At 42.3% G+C, this 18,923-nt stretch overlaps 1 protein-coding gene across 2 annotated transcripts in view; it reads left to right on the top strand.

The window, feature by feature from the left end:
* TASP1 (taspase 1) overlaps window positions 1-18,923 on the top strand; it is a 377,732-nt gene that overhangs the window by 36,837 nt on the left and 321,972 nt on the right. The window contains exons 2-5 of one of the 2 annotated variants that reach the window (XM_077485912.1): window positions 4,077-4,121; window positions 7,215-7,429; window positions 9,000-9,067; window positions 13,712-13,780. In XM_077485912.1, the coding sequence (XP_077342038.1) occupies window positions 7,285-7,429; window positions 9,000-9,067; window positions 13,712-13,780 (282 nt within the window). In that variant the 5' untranslated portion in view covers window positions 4,077-4,121; window positions 7,215-7,284. The remainder of the gene's footprint in view (window positions 1-4,076; window positions 4,122-7,214; window positions 7,430-8,999; window positions 9,068-13,711; window positions 13,781-18,923) is intronic. The other variant, XM_077485913.1, reaches the window with a different exon arrangement.

Genomic DNA, 18,923 nt, shown 5'->3' with positions numbered 1-18,923 from the left:
TAGAGTTAACCCTTTAACCCCCTTTTGCCAGTGTCACTAAGCGATCATTTTTCTGATCGCTGCATTAGTGTCACTGGTGTCGCTAGGTAGCTAGTTATTTTTTTAGGTTCACCGCCAGGTTTTTATAGTGCTAGGTACCCCCATATACTACCCAATAATGGTTTTAACCCCCTGATTGCCCCTAGTTAACCCTTTCACCAGCGATCACAGTATAAGTGTCACTGGTGACGCTGGTTAGCCAGTTAGTTATTTAGGTTCCCCGTCAGGTTTTTATATAGTGCCAGGGACCCCTATATACTACCTAATAAAAATTTGAACCCCCTGATTGCCCCTAGTTAACCCTTTCACCAGTGATCACCGTATAAGTGTTACGGGTGACTCTGGTTAGTTTGCTTTTTATAGCATCAAGGCACCCACCATTTATTACCCAATAAAGGTTTAACCCCCTGATCACCCGGAGGGTGATATCAATTAGGTTTTAGGGTCAGGGTCTGCGTCGCCCCAGGCAGCGCTAGGTTAGTGCCAGTACCGCTTACACCCACACGCAAAGCATAAACCTCCTGTAGTGGTATAGAATCTAAACAGATCAATATCTGATCTGATCAGATCTATACTAGCGTCCCCAGCAGTTTAGGGTTCCAAAACAACATATTGTTAGCGGGATCAGCCCAGATACCTGCTAGCACCTGCGTTTTGCCCAGCCCACCCAAGTGCAGTATCGATCGATCGCTGTCAGTTACAAAACACTTAACACATAACTGCAGCGATCGCAGAGTCAGGCCTGATCCCTGCGATCGCTAACAGTTTTTTTGGTAGCATTTTATATTTAAATCCGGAAGGCAGTGCTTGGTTTTCGGGGTCCCGTACGCGGCTAGGCTCCCAAAAAGTCCCCCACATGTGGTATCCCCGTACTCGGGAGAAGCAGCAGAATTTATTTTGGGGTGTAATTTGACTTATGCCCATAGCATGTGTGAGCAATATATCGTTTAGTGACAACTTTGTGCAAAAAAAAAAAAAAAAATATGTAAAATTCCTGCAACTTGTGGCAAAATATAAAATATTTCATGGACTCAACATGCCTCTCAGTAAATAGCTTGGGGTGTCTACTTTCCAAAATGGGGTCATTTGGGGAGGTTTTGTGTTATTTTGGCATTTTATGGCCTTCAAAACTGTGATAGGTAGTGAGGAGTGAAATCAAAAATTTGCACCCTTAGAAATCCTGAAGGCAGTGATTGGTTTTCGGGGTGCCGTACGCGGCTAGACTCCCAAAAAGTCCCACATATGTGGTATCCCCATACTCAGGAGAAGCAGCAGAATATATTTTGGGGTGCAATTACACATATAACTATGGCATGTGTGAGCAATATATCATTTAGTGCCAACTTTTTGTAAACTTTTTTTTTTTGTTTTGTGTCATTATTCAATCACTTGGGACAAAAAAAAAAAATATTCAATGGGCTCAACATGCCCCTCCTTGGGGTGTCTACTTTCCAAAATGAGGTCATTTGGGGGGGGGGGGGGGGGGTTTGTACTGCCCTGCCATTTTAGCACCTCAAGAAATGAGATAGGCAGTCGTAAATTAAAAGCTGTGTAAATTCCAGAAAATGTACTCTAGTTTGTAGACGCTATAACTTTTGCGCAAAACAAAAAATATACGCTTATTGTCATATTTTTCACTAAAGACATGTGGCTGAATACATTTTGCCCTAAATGTATGACTAAAATTGAGTTTATTCGATTTTTCTTATAACAAAAAGTAGAAAATATTTTTTCTCAAAATTTTCGGTCTTTTTCCATTTATATTGCAAAAAATCGCAGAGGCAATCAAATACCATCAAAAGAAAGCTCTATTTGTGGGAAGAAAAGGACGCAAATTTCATTTGGGTACAACATTGCATGACCGCGCAATTACCAGTTAAAGCAGTGCAGTGCGAAATTGTAAAAAGACCTCTGGTCCTTAAGGTGTTTATTGGTCCGGAGCTGAAGTGGTTAAGCTGCGGGGGGTGCAAATTTGTGTGGCTGGCGGTCACGATCGTGGGCATGAGAGCCAGAACAGGGAAGTGTGTGTGTGTGTGTGTGTGTGTGTGTGTGTGTGTATAAATACACAAATCCCTGTTCTGTGATGAGAGACAGATCGTGTGCTCCTACTAGCTAGGAACAACGATCTGTCATCTCCTCTATTCACATACTCCGACAGTTAGAAAGCACACAAGAGAATACAGTTAACCCACTGATCGCCCCCTAGTGTTAACCCCTTCCATGCCAGTGACATTTACACACTAATCGGTACATTTTTATAGCACTGATCCCTGTATAATTTTCAGTGGTCCCAAAAAATGTGTCAAAAGTGTCTGATCTGTCCGCCATAATATCGCAGACCTGATAAAAATCACTGATCACCGCCATTACTAGTAAAAAAAAAAAATAATAATAAAAATGCCATAAATCTATCCCTTATTATGTAAACGCTATAACTTTTGTGCAAAGCGATATACTTCGTTTTATTTATTTTAATTGCCAAAAATTTGTAGAAGAATGATATCGACCTAAACTGAGGGGAAAAAAAATTAGCTTTTTTTTTAAAAAAAAATGGGAGTACTTATTATAGCAAAAAGTACTAAATATTTTGTTTTTCAAAATTGTCGCTACCTTTTTTTTTATTTATTTTTTTTTTTTTTAGAGCGCAAAAAATAGCTGCAGCGATGATCAATTACCGCCAAAAGAAAGCTCTATTTGAGGGGAAAAAAATGTCAGTTAAAGCATTGCGGTGCCGTAACGCAAAAAATGGCCTGGTCATTGAGCAGCCAAATCTTCTGGGGCTGAAGTGGTTTAAGTGAATGGGACTGTTGGGGAGTCAACAACGGGTCAGAGGAGGAGCCGCTGCGGGACAGAGATGCCAGTTGCTCTTTAAATCTTTAAAAATGTATGACTTTTTTATTTAACCACATGCTGACCGGGCCATAGCCGAAAGACAGCTACAGCGCAGCCGGCTTATTCTGGGAGGGCGTCCATCGACATCCTCCCAGAATCTTGCTCCCACGCGCCCCCTGGGACGTGCACCCGGGAACATCCATGGCATCACGGATCACGGTAAACGGCTGCTGATAGCGGCTGTTTTACCACGTGATTGCTCTGTCAACTGACGGAGCGATTACTTGTAAACAAAACGGCATCACGTCATGATGCCGGTTCCTCCTTCCCGTCTCTGAACCGATCGGTACAGTGAGAGGGGAAGAGATGGCAGCAGCGCTGTGGGCTGGATGTGTAGTGCCCACAGAGCTGCTCAGTGACAATAATCTGCAGTACTTTGCCAATACATTTTAAAAGAAACAAAGAATTTTTGTTTACCGAATTTTCAGCGGTGATTAAATACCACCAAAAGAAAGCTCTATTTGTGTGAAAAAAGGACAACAAATTCATTTGGGTACAGTGTTGCATGACTGAGTAATTGTCATTCAAAGTGTGAGAGCGCTGAAAATTGGTCTGGTTAGGAAGGGGGTTTAAGTGCCCAGTGGTCAAGTGGTTAAATCAAATCCACACTGCAGGGGTGTGCGGTCAGTCATTTCAGTGACGCGAAACCTGCGTCTCCCTAGCTGCCAGAACACACAAGGTTTTAAAAACCTATATACATCAGTGTACATCAGAGGCTTTACACTCCCTATACGTGTTACAATCTGACTGTACAATCTGCTTGAGAACTATCAAAATATTGTAATAGAAGGACAAACTTAAGGCAGTATTAAAGCAAACCTTCACCCCCCTCCCTTACCCCTCTCTCAGCAATGGACACTTTTTTTTTTTTTTTTGCGAACCGATCTTAGGGTGTCATTAACTTTGTATTGACACTCCCAGAGGCTCACATAGGGCAGTGTGAACTGCCTGCGAGTTGTATGCGATGCAGGAACCCAAACTGAATTTGCATGCTTCTCGCATCAGAGGTGTGAACCGAGCCCTAGTGAGGGACATAGTTCATTTGGGCCAGCTTGGCCCAAACAAGCTATGTAAATTGTATAAAAACCTGGAGTTCTTCTTTTAAACCTATCTTTTGTAATATATTTGTTTCCATTAATGTGCAGGTTGAAGAATGAAACGATCTCAGTTGGTGGTGCCAACGGAATCATGTAAGTATCCTTGATTCCATTTCCAAATATTTCCTTTTAAAGCAAAACTCTACCCAACATGGGAGATAGTAGAGCACTGCATTGTGTTTTTATTTTTTTATTTTTTTTATGCAACTTCAATTCCAAAAACATTTTGGATGCTGCATAATCTACAAATCTAAAAACAGAATGCAATAATTTGCAAATCTCATAAATTTCATATTTTATTCACAATAGAAACTAGAAATGTTTAAACTAGAAAAAATGTAGAATTTTAAGAAAAATACGATAATTTTGAAATTGATGGCAGCGACACATCTCAAAAAAAGTTGGTACAGGGCACCAAAAATCTGGGAAAATAAATGCCACTAACCAGGAAAAATGGAAACATATTTTGCAACTAATGAGGTTGATTTTGCAACAGGTCAGTAACCTGATTGGAAATAAAAAAGAGCATCTTTAGCGAGTCGGTGTCTCAGAAGTAAAGATGGGCAGAGGATCATCAATCTGTGAAAAGCTGCGTCTAACAATTGTCAGACAATTTCAGAATAATGTTCCTCAACTTAAAATCGCAAATCTATCATCATCTACAGTACATAAAATCACCAAAAGAGTCTAAGAATCTGGAGAAAGGGGCAAGGCCGATCACAATATTTGATACCCGTAATCTTCAGGCGCTCAGATGGTGCTGCATTCAAATCGGGCACAATTCTGTGATGGACATCGTTGCATGGGCACAGGAATACTTCCAAAAATCACTGTCTGTTAACAGTTTGCCGCACCATTCAGAAATGCAGGTTTACCCGCTTAAGGACCGCCTCCTGCACATTTACATTGGCAGAATGGCACGGCTGGGCACAATCACGTACCTGTACGTAGCTCTTTAAGTGCCCAGCCGTGGGTTGTGCGCCGCCACCGGCGCACTCGCGACCCGGTCCTAAGCTCCGTGGCCACGGGACCTGCGGACCCGATCACCGCTGGTGTCCCGCGATCGGGTCACAGAGCTGAAAAACGAGGAGAGGTCTGTGTAAACAAACCTCTCCCCGTGCTTCCTAGTGTGGCTGTCGCGGATATTCTTTCCCTATAACAGGGAACAGGCGATCAGGGACGTCACATGCCAAGCCACGCCCCCTAACAGTAAAAAAAACACTCATGTCACACACAACGCCTCCCCGCCCCCTAGTGGTTAACGCCTTCACTGCCAGTGTGATTTACACAGGAATCGGTGCATTTAAACAGCACTGATTGCTGTATAAATTACAGTGGTCCAAAAATGTGTCAAAAATGTCCGATGTGTCCGCCATAATGTCGCAGTCAGAATAAAAATCGCTGATCGCCGCCATTACTAGTAAAAATTATAAAAATGCTATAAAACTATCCCCTATTTTGGAAACGCTATAACTTTTGCACAAACCAATCAATAATCGCTTATTGCGTTTTTTTTTTTTTTTTTTCCAAAAATATGTAGAAGAATACGTATTTTGCCTAAACTGAATAAAAAAAAAAAGTTTTTTTTTATATATTTTTGGGGGATATTTATTATAGCAAGTAAAAAATATTGCATTTTTTTCAAAATTGTCGCTTTATTTTTTGTTTATAGCGCAAAAAATAAAAACCACAGAGGCTGCAAATTGGTCTGGGGCTTAAGTGGTTAAGGCTCTTTCATGTAAAAAAGAAGCCATACCTGAACATGATGGTCTTCTCTGGGCCAAAGCTCATGTAAAGATAACTCAAGACTGTTGAGAAGTTAGAATCTTATATCGGGCAAGAATAGGACAACATTTCTTGTCCAAAACGCCAGCAACTGGTCGCCTCGTTTCCGAGACGTGTACTGAGTGCTGGTAAAAGAAGAGGGGATGCTATACTGTGGTAAACGTGACCCTGTCCCACTTTTTTGAGACATGTTGCTGCCATCAAACGGATTTACTGGTTTGTCAAAAATTTAATTTTCCTTCTTATTCAGCACAAAGACTTGTTTAAATCATTATGACTGGGATGTCCAAAAGCAGTCCAACTTGAGGGGTGGCCCACTAATAAAAACGGATCAAGAAGGGCTTGACACTCAATGAGCAGCTTCTTGTACTTTATATCTAAAACTGGTGTCAGAGGAGGCTAGAAAATTCCTGTGGTAGAACTTAAAGCAATTGTAATATTTTTAACTAAAATAATAAACGTTATACTTGGCTACTCTGTGCGATGTTATTGTACATAGCAGCCCCAGTCCTCCCCTTCTGGGTTCCAATTCTGCCACTAACGGCTCCGCCTCTTTTGTGTGTGCCACCATGTCTGCCTGCATTGAGCTGTCTGCAAGGTAGGGCATTTTGTGGCGGGGCTCACTTGGTAGGTTCAATGAGCGTGTGACCCGGCTGTTCCTATTTGACTGGATGATGCCAGGTATTAATCCTGGATGGGGTGAAGTCATTTCTAGGTGCCGGAAGCTCTCACTCCAAGCCTCGTTCTCAGTGCAGGGGGGTGTTGGGATAGGATGGGCCAGCTGGTGCCTTATTGGTGGCTCCTTCCAGCATCAGTTGTCAGAATGCCACACATGGAGGAGCTGATACTGGATTTTGGTTTCTTCAGTGCAGTCTGCAGCTCTAAGCTGGAGGTTGCTGCACCTACTTGCTTCCATCTGTTTGTTCTTAGGTTTTCACCGGGCCTGAAATCTGTCACCTGGGGCCCCTGGTTTTCAATAATAAAGACAGAAAAATATATGAATATGATTTTTTTTTCTTTTTATATAAAATGCTTTTAATTTCATTCATTCATTTTAAGCTTTTTTTTGGTCCCTTTAAAATCCCATGGTGTTGTGGAATGCATGTTTTTGCATTCATAGGAGTTCTTAATGCTGTGTGAATTGCATTTGTACTAATGTTTACGGTATCTCTCTGATGTCATATTTACACATAAATGCCCTGATTTCATTAACCCATAATATGAACTCCTTTTTGATTATACTGATTTATGGAAAGTTATTGCAGCAATAGAGACTGCTCTTTAGTATATCTGTTGTGTATGCTCATTTGCACTATGAAAGGGAATCCTTCCCTGGCTTTCATAATAGAAGTCTGTTTTAGATTTGTTTGCATATTACAACACACTATATTTCTTTTCCAGGAATTCCTCTAAATTATGGTTATCGGGGTGCTCTTTCCTAAGACAGAAATGATAAATCTGGGGTAACACCATGGAAAAGGCAGTAAATTCATCAGAAACCTCACCTTCTAAATCATCTCAGGTTTCAAGTAGGAAAGAGACTGAATCAACCAAAGATGCAGACGCCAGTAAAACGCAAAAGGGAAAAAGAGTTGGCTTCGTCTTGGTGCATGCAGGTAGGGTAGAACAGATATTAACACTTCCTAGTATCATCTGTGTATTTTTATTTTACGTATTTTTAAAAAAAAAATTATTTTTTTGGAGTAGAGAAGAATGGAAAACTTTTTTTTTTTTTTTTTTTTTGTCGCTGCTTGGTGAGATTCGCCACTGTCAGCGAGAGAGAAAGTGATGTGAATTCTGAAATTTGAAAGTTGTTGCCATAGATGGAGAGGTGATCTTCCAATGGATTCACCTCTTTTGGAAACGACTAAGGGGCATTCTCCCTCACTTTTTGTGAGATTTCCTCTCACTTCCTTTTTGCGTGTCTGGCACAGAAATTGAAGAAAAAAATATCTCCAGTGGGACACATGCAGCAAAAAAAATGCACCTGGGGCATTAACCCTTCGCTATTCTCTCTAAAGCTGAAAAATGATGATTTGGTTATGCAAACACTTTAAAGTAAGATGTGCAGATTTATACATTATTTTTGCTTTGTAAAATCTAGATTGACCCCCGGTCACACCGATCGTGACATTGAAATCCTGCTACTTCACTTGAAGCAGCATGATTTCAAAGTAGCTATAGTAGAAATGATTCAGGGAGCCTGAACACTTCTACATTGTGAGCGGCACCAAAAAAAAGTGAGAGAAATAATTCTAAGGCCCTCTGACACTGTTAACTCTAAATGAATGAACTGTACCATTGTTCTTCACCATTTCCTGTTTCCATTACCTGTGTGTAATTTTTACGTTTTTGGTATATTATTATCGGTTTACTTGACCCAATCTCGCATTGTCTTCTTTTATTTTACTACAAATTGGGTATTATATTAAACCTGTGTACAAAATTAATTTTCTGAGTGTTTTGCTTTTTTTTTTTTACAGAAATATATGATGAACCATGGTGTTAATATTGTGTGACATAAAAAATTGCTACCATTTAATTGCATAGAGGACCTCTGCTTTCATAAACCTAATGCTTTGGCAGTTTTAAGTAATATTAAGTCCTAAAATTTTAATTTTAAACCTTAGCTTTGAGTATTCAATTTTTGTTCATAGTTGCTTTGTTCCATCCTGAACCAGTGTAAGATTTCACCCGGCGGCATACCTGTGAGATCTCTGTGGAAGCTGGAAAACACTGTAGTAGGTGTTGCTATTGCTGTGATTTCTGCGCTCTTCTGGGTCCTGTAGCAATTAGCTGCCCTGCTGCTTGGTGAACATAGGTGGTTGCTTGCTCGGTATGGACACCATTTACAGAGTGCAAGGCATTCTCTGACTGGACTTGGTGGGGATTTTGAAGTTTATTGCCCTGCCTCTTCACCTTTATGGGACCTGGAAGATTGTGACAGTCACTTTTAGTAGTGGCTCCTAATGCAATGATTTGCAGCCTTCACAGGGACCCCGCAGGTATGGCACAAGCTGGACTGTAACTATGCAATAAGACGCTCACCTAAAAACTTTACCTCTGAAAAAAAGCAATATAAAATACAGCTGAACATAATTTTCAGGGTTTTTATGTTTTTGCTTATACCAGTAAGGAACATACATTTTATGATACTGGATCTTTAACATGTTATATTTGTTTTAGGTGCTGGCTATCATTCAGAATCAAAAGCGAAGGAATACAAGCATGTCTGTAAACGAGCATGTAAAAAGGTATGATTTCCCCCCAATATATGCAAGAAACTCCCTTTCCCTCACCTAGGCCTCATTCACACTGACAAACATAAATGTATATGTGCTTAGAGGACATTTCTAAACGTGTATGTGATTTTTCTACGGTACCATTCACAATATACATTCACCTGCCTTCAGGTGCTGTTAGTTTAGCTGCATTTAGAATTCTGTGCGTCCAGGATCCAATTAGACGCTTTAAAATGCAGCTAAATCCATGTATTCTGCTTTAAAGTAGGAACATCTTAACACAGGTAAAAGAGATCTGGGAGGCATAAAACCCTTTTGGAGGGATTTTGAGGATCAGTCTGTCCTTCCTGACGTTTTAGTGTGCCCAGAAGGGACAGGTCCAGCATCCAGCCCCACTGCAGGCAGCTTATTAAAGTCTATGGCAGGCTGCCACTGGACGGGGTTAACTGCTGTATCGAGTGGTATCGGCAGACCTGTGTTCTGGACTTTCATCCCTGAATGTACATAGAAATACATGCGAGTACCACTTGATAACAGCATTTAGCCCCATCCAGCTATAGCCTGCATGCGAGTACCACTTGATAACAGCATTTAGCCCCATCCAGCTATAGCCTGCATGGGCTGGATGCTGCACCTGTCCCTCCTGGGCTCAATAAAACATCAGGAATGACAGAGTGACCCCTGTGTGGAAAGAATGGAAAGAAGCCTTTCTGTTTGTTTTTTTTTCTTTCCAGATGACTTCTGCTGTTTTAGTAAAGCTACGTGCAGGATTAAATTGGACCCTACCTTCCCCTAAGTAGGTAAACTGACAGGAGAAGCAGTGCAGAGGAAACCGGCTTAAAGTGGTTGTATACCCTCTTTTTTTTTTTTTTTTTTACCTACAGGCAAGCCTATAATGAGGCTTACCTGTAGGTAAAATGAATGTCTCCTAAACCTGTACAGTTTAGGACATATTCACTTTGCATGGAGTCGCTAACGTCGGAAAGAAGTCTCCCGCGTGCATGTTTGGGAGTGACCACTTGCAGCGCCGGAGCCGCGAACCCGGAAGACACGGCAAGGGGAAATGTCGGCTCCCTCGGCATGGACCGGGAACAGCTGCCGACACCTCGTTCTAAGGTAAGTATTTCATAATGAGCTAGTGTGCGCTGCATACTAGCTCATTATGCCTTTTGCCTTAGAGGTTTAAACATTTTTGTGGGTATACAACCTCTTTATAATGTGTTTCTGGACGTTTTTGGGAGCAGTTAATTGTCTGGTGCTAAATTGGTCAAGGGTAAACATAAAAAAAAAATAGGCTTTCGTTCTTCTTTTTTTATTTTATTTAAAATAGACAGATTCACATTACATAAGGAAAATGTACTAAAAAGTGTAATGAAACCCAAATAGTTTTTATCTTCTTTGTTTTATTCAAATAGAAGTATTGACAAGTGGTGTTAATTAAAAAAATAAATATATATATATATATATATATATATATATATATATATATATATATATATATATATATATTTTTTTTTTGGTTTCTTTTTTTAACTTGTCTGGTCTGTAAGCTGACATAAGAAATGTCTGTGCTGTTTTAACCAAATTAGCTTTTTTTTTTTCTTAGTAACTGTTTAAGACATTTCCATCGTGCCATTTTCTAGCCAACCCATTAACATGAAAGGCAGGATTGCATTGGTTGCTACAGAGACATACGCTTCTCCTTTTTAGAATATATTTCAGAGCGCTGGCTGTTTGTTCTCAGTATTAGAAACGTTCTGCCCTTTTACATGATGACTGGGTTGTTAAGAGGTTCCGAGAAAGGTTAAAGAGTTCAGATCAACCAACCTTGGTGGTCCAAATGGTTTTTATTTGTAGCAATAGACTATATTTTTGTTTCTGCTGTTACATTGTTTTCGCCTGTTTTTTTGGCTTTCACACATGGCAGCAAAGGAAATAAGGTTGTCGTGTGTAAAAAAGAATGCATTTTTTTTTTTCCGTACGTGTGTGTAATTCACTTAGTTTTTGTAATTCAAATTTCGCAAACTTGCCAATATATGACACACTAGAAAAGTATGCAGTTCCATCTCAGAAAGGAATTAGGCATTCATTGCAGTGGCCAGATTAAGAGAGCCACATTCTTTGTCTCTTCATTACATGAATTGTGTTTTCATTAGTCTGTACTGCCTAACTTGGCTCCGCAGAAAAAATCATCTCTAGCCTGGTACTGAATACCTAAGACACATGGTAGAAAATACAATTTCAGGGGAAATGACTGAGTCTGCCGGATTGGTGCAGAATCGGGATGTTTGCCTTGTTTCTGGAGACAGTGTGTTTTGGCAAATAAGGAGACTCTTATGGCACGGTGTGGGGGGGGGGGGGGGGGGGGCAGTTTCAAAAGAGTATTTATGTGGAACAGGGGACATTTTTTTTTTTTTTTTTTTTTTTTTTTTTTTTTATATACTAGTCTGGACATCCCTGTTAAGGCAATATTTCCTGCTAGTCTTTATAAATGTGCAAGGGGGCTGTTTTGCCATGTTTTGCTGTAGCCACATCATTAATAAAGTGAGCAGAACTTCACCTTGTTTGTATACTACCCCCCCCCCCCCCCCACTGCCACAGCGCGTACCTGGTTTTGACTGCAGTGAATTATATAATTGGCTACCTTAAGAAAATATATATAGGCAGAATACACTCACCGGCCTCTTTATTAGGTACACCTGTTCAATTGCTTGGTCACACAAATTTCTAATCAGCCAATCAGATGGCAGCAACTCAATGCATTTTAGGCATCTAGACGTGGTGAAGATGACTTTCTGAAGTTCGAACCGAGCATCAGAATGGGGAAGAAAGGGGATTTTAAGTGACTTTGAACGTTGCTTGGTTGTTGGTGCCAGACAGGGTGGTCTGAGTATTTCAAAAATTGCTGTATTAATCTACTGGGATTTTCACACATGACCATCTCTGGGGTTTACAGAGAATGGTGGGAAAAAGAGAAAATATCCAGTGAGTGGCAGTTTTGTGGAGGAAAATGCCTTGTTGAGGTCAGAGGAGAATGGGCAGACTGGTTTGAGATGATAGGCAACAGTAACCCAAATAATCACTCGTTACAACCAAGGTGTGCAGAATATCATCTCTGAAAGCTTTACATATCGAACCTTGAAGCAGATGGGCTACAGCAGCAGAAGACCACACTGGGTGCCACTCTTGTCAGCTAAGAACAGGAAACTGAGGCTACAATTTGCACAGGCTCACCAAAATTGGACAATAGAAGATTGGAAAATCTTGGCCTGGTCTGATGAATCTCGACTTCAGCTGCGACATTCAGATGGTAGGGTCAGAATTTGGCATAAACTTGAAAGCATGGATCCACCTTGCCTTAAATCAATGGTTCAGACTGGTGGTGATGTAATGGTGTGGGGGATATTTTCTTGGCATACTTTGGTCCCGTTAGTACCAATTGAGCATCGTTTAAACACCATGGCCTACCTGAGTATTGTTGCCGGCCATGTCCATCCCTTTATGACTACAGCATACCCATCTTCTGATGGCTCCTTCCAGAAGGATAATGCACCATGTCACAAAGCTCAAATCATCTCACCACTGTTTCTTGAACATGACAATGAGGTCACCGTACTCCAGTGGCCTCCACAGTCACCAGATCTCAATCCAATAGAACACTTTTAGTATGCTGTGGAACGGGAGATTCTCATCATGGATGTGCAGCCAACAAATCTGCAGCAACTGTGTGATGCTATCATGTCAATATGGACCAAAAATCTCTGAGGAATGTTTCCAAAACCTTGTTGAATCTATGCCATGAAGAATAAGGCAGTTCTGAGGACAAAAGGGGTCCAACCCGGTACTAACAAGTGGCCTAATAAAATGGGCGCTGAGTGTATGTCTCTGAATTGAAACAGAATGAAGTGAGATATGGAAGTGGGTAATGGACACCATAGAAAATAGGAGGAGGTAATTTCCCATCGCCGGTGTTCTGACATATAGCGTCTGGCCATCTAAAAGTGTCCGCCCCGTACTGCGCAGGCGCAGCACGGAGCAGAAGGAGGTTCATAAAATCTCCGAAGATAAATGGCGCCTGCGCCGTGAGTCAAGGTGCTAGCCCCACCATCCAAGTGGACATAGGGCTGCACATATTAGAGGGCCCCTCGTGGGCTCACTTCGCTTGCCACGCTTCAGGCATGGCTCTTTTTTTATTTTAACTCTATGTCCACTTGGATGGTGGGGCTAGAACCTGGTCTCACGGTGCAGGCGCCGTTCATCTTCGGCTATTTTTGCAATACACAGCAGACGCTATCCGATGGGATGGGATGTGATAGGACACCGGAACCACAGAACCTTGTATGACTACAAAAGGATTTGAGAGCCAGAAATGTAATGCTCTCTGATAAGGTTGGTGGCCTTGTAGGAAGGGGAGGGGGAAGACACATTTAGGAGACATCCTGCAGTTGGTAGGTGAAGGTGATGCAGCATTTAATTCACTGTGTCTCACCCAAATTTCAAGGATCTATTTTAGTTGGAATTTGTCCCTCAAATTACAGCAACAAACAATTGTTTCAGAGTGACATCTCTGAAGTTATCTTTTAACACCGTGTATGTTTTTTTTTTTTTTTTTTTTTAATACAAAAAATAATTCTTATTAACTGTTTTTATGTGCAGGCAATTGAAAAGTTACAAGCCGGTGATCTTGCGACAGATGCTGTTACAGCAGCTCTTGTGGAGTTGGAGGTAGGTGTGAACGTAAAACAACTGTTGCTGCAAAACTGTGTATAAAGGTGCTTAAAGCGGAGTTCCACACAGAAATGGAACTTACGCTTGATGGATTCCACCCCCCCCCCCCCCCAGTGCCACTTTTGGGGGGGAGGGGAGAGCGGATACCTGTCAAATCCAGGTATCTGCTCCCACTACCCAATGTCTGACCCCCTCCTACCCCACTGCCTTCTGGGAGACACACAGGCCCCAGAAGACAGCAAGGACCATTCAGAACACACAGCGCAACTCTCGCATGTGCAGTAGGAAAGGCTTCAAGGCTTAACTTCCTGTTTCCCTTAGTAGGGAAACCTGCATCCGGAGCTGAGGGACGGGTCGGCTTCGAGTGCTGACATCCCAGGCTCTCTTGTACAGGTAAGTGTCCTTATATTAAATTTCAGTAGCTACAGTATCTGTAGCTGCTGACTTTTTTATATTTTATTTTTTTCCCAGGCGGAACTCCGCTTTACAGGGTATATGTAAGGGTTCACAACCACTTTAAAGTGACTGACCTCAGGTGATGAAACATTCTGCTGCATAAGTTGTACATGTTTATCTGCCGCCTTCTCTTCTCTACAGCCATTGAAAGTCCACAAATTTTGTACAGATTGTCTGAGATGTCAGAAAATTGAGGCAGAGAGCCGAAGTTGCACTCTGCAGAGCTCAGTGAGAAGAGTTCTGAGAGCTGACACACTCCCTTGCACACCGCACACAGGAACAGAGCTGAAGTTGTCAATCGGCTGGAGATCCCTCCCCTGTCACCTTTTTTCTCTTGATGTCAGGAAAACTTGTCAGAAATGATTCATGCTAATAGTAGTGGAACGCAGCAACAGACAGAAATTACATTTAGTACTCTTCAATTAAGACACATACTATAGAGGGATATGCTTTGTTCATTTCATGTCTGAGGTTTACAAGCACTTTAATATAGCAAAAGAGCAAACCATTCAGGATACAAGGCTTTAAGAAAAATATTTTAGTACAGAGGTATCCATGCACTCAGCTTCCCTCTATGTCTCCTTATTAAAAGAGAAGTTGGGCTGCTTTTTTTTTTCTTTTTTTTTTTGGATCAGTTTATGCTACACCTGTCCCCCTGAGGCTGAGAATCGTGTTTACAAGTAAAAATCCGTATTTTTTGCTAGAAAATTACTTGGAGCCCCCAAACATAATAATACATATTATATCATATATATATTCTCAGAGAATCTAGAGAATAAAATGGCGATTGTTGCAAAATTTTATGTCGCACAGTATTTGTGCAGCGGTGTTTTAAACACAACCTTTTGGGAAAAGGGAAACTTTCATGAATTAAAAAAAAAAAATTAAACAGTAAAGTTAGCACAATTTTTTTGTATACTGTGAAAGATGATGTTACGCAGAGTAAATAGATGCCAAACATGTCACACTTTTATAATTGCACGCGCTCGTGGAATGGCAGCAAACTATGGTACATTAAAAAAATCTCCATAGGCGACGCTTTAATTTTTTTTTACGGTTACCAGGTTAGAGTTAGAGGAGGTCTAGTGCTAGAATTATTGCTCTCACTCTGACGATCGCGGCGATACCTCACATGTGTAATTTGAACACTGTTTACATATGCGGGCGTATTCTGTATTTGTTTTCTTTGCTGTGCGAGCTCGCCGGGACCGGGCGCTTTAAACATTTTTTTTTTTTTTTTTCTTATATTTTTTTTTATTTTTTTATATGATTTTAAATTTTATGTTTTAAAAAAAAAACATTTTTGATCACTTTTATTGCTGGAACAAGGAATGTAAACGTCCCTTGTGACAGTAATAGGTGGTGACAGGTCTAAAAGACCCCCAATCCCTCCTTTGCACTCCAAAGTATTCAGATCGCCATTTTCAGCGATTGCGAATACTGTGTATATATTTTTTTTAAAACCCGCGCAATTGGCAGCCAAGTCAACAGGAAGTGACGACGTGACATCGCTCCCATGTTTACGTTCAGGAGACTGGAACAAAGCCATTTCTGGCTTCTTTCCAGTCTGTCACTAGCCACCGGAAGAGCCGGATCGTTGATCGGTTTTCCCAGTGGGGCGGGAGGCCCGATTAGAGCGGTGGGGGGTGGGGAGTCTGAGAATTTTGTAAAAAAAAAAAAAAAAAAAAAAATAAGTTGAATTTTTCTCAGTTTCTGTTATAAAATTTAGCAAATTAGTAATTTTTCTTCATATATTTTGCTCAAAATTTATACTGCTACATATTCTTGGTACAAATTACCAAAGTCAGTGTATATTATTTGGTCTTTGTGAAAGTTTAGTCTACAAGCTATGGTGCCAACCGCTAAAAATTAATCGCACCTGATTGGCCTATCTCAATTCTTGAAACACTAAGTCGTCCGTACATTATACAATTTTGTTGTACAAGTTTCCTTTAGATTTACCAAAACGATATAATAGGCGCTCATCGTGGCGATCGGTGGTGCAGTGTGTCAGTCTGACACACCGCTACACTAGCCTCGGTAAAGAGCCTCCGCCATGGCCAATGAAGGCTGATCACGATGTAAACAGGAAGAGCCGTTGAACGTCTTTTCCTCACTCGCGTCTGACAGACACGAGTAGAGGAGAGCCGATCGGTGGCTCTCCTAATAGGGTGGGGGATTGTTTATCAGTACAGCCACCAGGGAAGCACATAACGTGGATAGCCAGGTACATCCCCCCCATGGCCATTTACATGTGCCAACATATGCCCAATCAGTGTCCATAAGTGGGCACTGACTGACGGCATTATGGAAACAAAAAAAAAAATCAGTGATGCCCAGCAATGCCACCCATCGGTGCCGCCTATCAGTGCCACCATATCCGTGCCCGTCAGTGCAGCCATATCAGTGCCTGTCATTGAAGAAGAAAATGTACTTATTTACAAAAAAATTTAATAGAAACTACTGATGGAGGGGGAGTGGTCTGCACTGAGGGGGATCTGCACTGATTGGGGGGGGGGGTGGTCTGCACTGAGAGGGATCTGCTCTGATGGAGGGGAGTCTGCACTGAGGCGGGATCTATCCTGCGGGAGGGGGGGGTCTGTACTTAGTGGGCGGGTCTACACTGGAGGGGGTCTCTACTTGGTGAGGTGGGTCTGTACTGAGGGAGGGGGATCTGTGCTTAGTGGGGGGCCTATACTGAAAGGGGGGGGGGTCTGTAGTTTGTGGAGGGGGGTCTGTACTGAGGGGGGACTATAGTTGGGGGAGGGGGGGGTGACACCAACCCTAGTGATGCCACTGTATGTATGTGTAATAATATATATAGATAGAGATCGAGATATACAATTTATTTTTACACAAAGTGGTATGATGCATAAGATATACTTTCTGCTACTCTTGAGTATCGTTGATACCAAATGTGTCAGACATTTACATAGCCTGGCCACATACAGAGGCCCAACATGCAGGGAGTACTGTTAGGATGAGCACTGATGTGGCATGGTTGTGACACGTATGAACACTAATGTGGCATAGATGAAGCCTTTTTTTTTTCCCTTCCCGTCTTTCAGGACAGCCACAATGAGAGACCTTGGCTCATCCCCTTCCTAGGAAACACTACGACAGCCCATAAATTTCCACTTCCCCCTGCCAGACTTCAGTTACTTGTGTTTCCTCCGGAAGGGAGACTGTTTTGGAACCTGGCCAGACAGGGAGACTGTGGCTTGTAAAGCCCTGTACGGGAGGCCAGGGGCACTCCCAGGGATGTGGTGAGGTACATACCTGACCATACTGTTTGCCACCCCTTTTTCCCCGAGTGCAGGCGGAAGATCCGGGGGCCCACCATCGCATCCACAGGAATGCAGCAGGGAGACAGCTCCACTCTCCCTGTACAGGGATTTAGAACCAGGCAGGTCGAGTGACGGAGGGTGGATGTTTCCCTTTTGACCCGCAACTTCCAGTCCTGGATTGCAGGGCTGATAGTGGGCCGGGCGCAATCTGGAGAGGAGTCGGGAATGTGGCACAGGCAGTGTGAGACTCCACAGCAGCAACCACCAGCGCAGCAATGTCTGAAGCGGACAGCGCTGACAGCGCACAGCGATGCTAGCTCCAGCCATCCAAAGGTAACAGTACCTTGGGATGGGGTCCTTTTTTATCTATGATTTCCCCCTCTCCACAGATGCTTCCTGGTAGCGGGGGTGGTGGGTTCCAGTCCCTCTAGGTGGTCAGTGGGGGGAGGCCCAGGTCCTTACCTTTTTTCAAGGTAACACTCCCAGGACTGTAACCTGTATGCAAGGGGGAAAGGTGATGTTATTTATATTTTTCTTGCATGTATTTCAGAAAGCTACTGAAAAATCAAGATCATCACTTGTAGGGATTCCCTAGTGCAGTAATGGAAAACCTTGGCACCCCAGATGTTTTGGAACTACATTTCCCATGATGCTGTGGCACTCTGCAGTGTAGTGGCGCATCATGGAAAATGTAGTTCCAAAAAATCTGGGGTGCCAAGGTTTGCGATCACTGCCCTAGTGGAATCTTGGACAAAAGTATTATGCAAAGACTGTATAGATTCTTTAGTCAGAGAGAGGGCATCAGAGCAGGAATCGGGGTTAGCGGCTTCAGTGAAAGCACTTTCCTCCATCTTTCAGTCTTTTAAATGTTTGTATGAAGGGTTTCAGCTTCCTAATAATCCCTCATCTGCACCCCAAATTACATTCCCTCCACAAGCACAGGGCTCTACATCTTCCCAACCGACCGCCATGGCAGAGGAAGCTACCGAGCCTCCAGGGAGGAGTCTAGGGAAGAGCCGCATAGTGCAACCTCTGGACCAGGACGGGGAGTCCAGGAAACCCTCAAAATATAAGCTTTCCCTGGAAGAGCTGGCGGACCTCTTGGGGGCAATTTATACCACCCTTGGAATTCAGGCAGACAAGAAACCCCTGACACTCCACGACAAGATGTACAGGGGCATGGGGGAACAGAAAAAAGGTTTTCCCAGTCCACAATGTCCTGGTAGAAAGAGTAAAGGAGTGGCAGGATCTTGAACAGACCCCTTTTTCTCTAGATCTTTGAAAAGAAGGTTCCCGTTTTTCAGAAGATCCATCGTCCATCTGGAATAAAAACCCCAAACTGGACACTGCCTCATCCCAGGTCTCCAGACATACAGATCTGGCTTTTGAGGATATGG

Source organism: Lithobates pipiens, unplaced genomic scaffold, assembly GCF_037356315.1.
Source record: "Lithobates pipiens isolate NorthernLeopardFrog02 unplaced genomic scaffold, aLitPip1_a1.2 Scaffold_18, whole genome shotgun sequence".
NCBI classification, from domain to species: Eukaryota; Metazoa; Chordata; class Amphibia; order Anura; family Ranidae; genus Lithobates; species Lithobates pipiens.
Note: the sequence above shows the minus strand (reverse complement) of the source record. Positions and strands in the feature narration are given on the sequence as shown.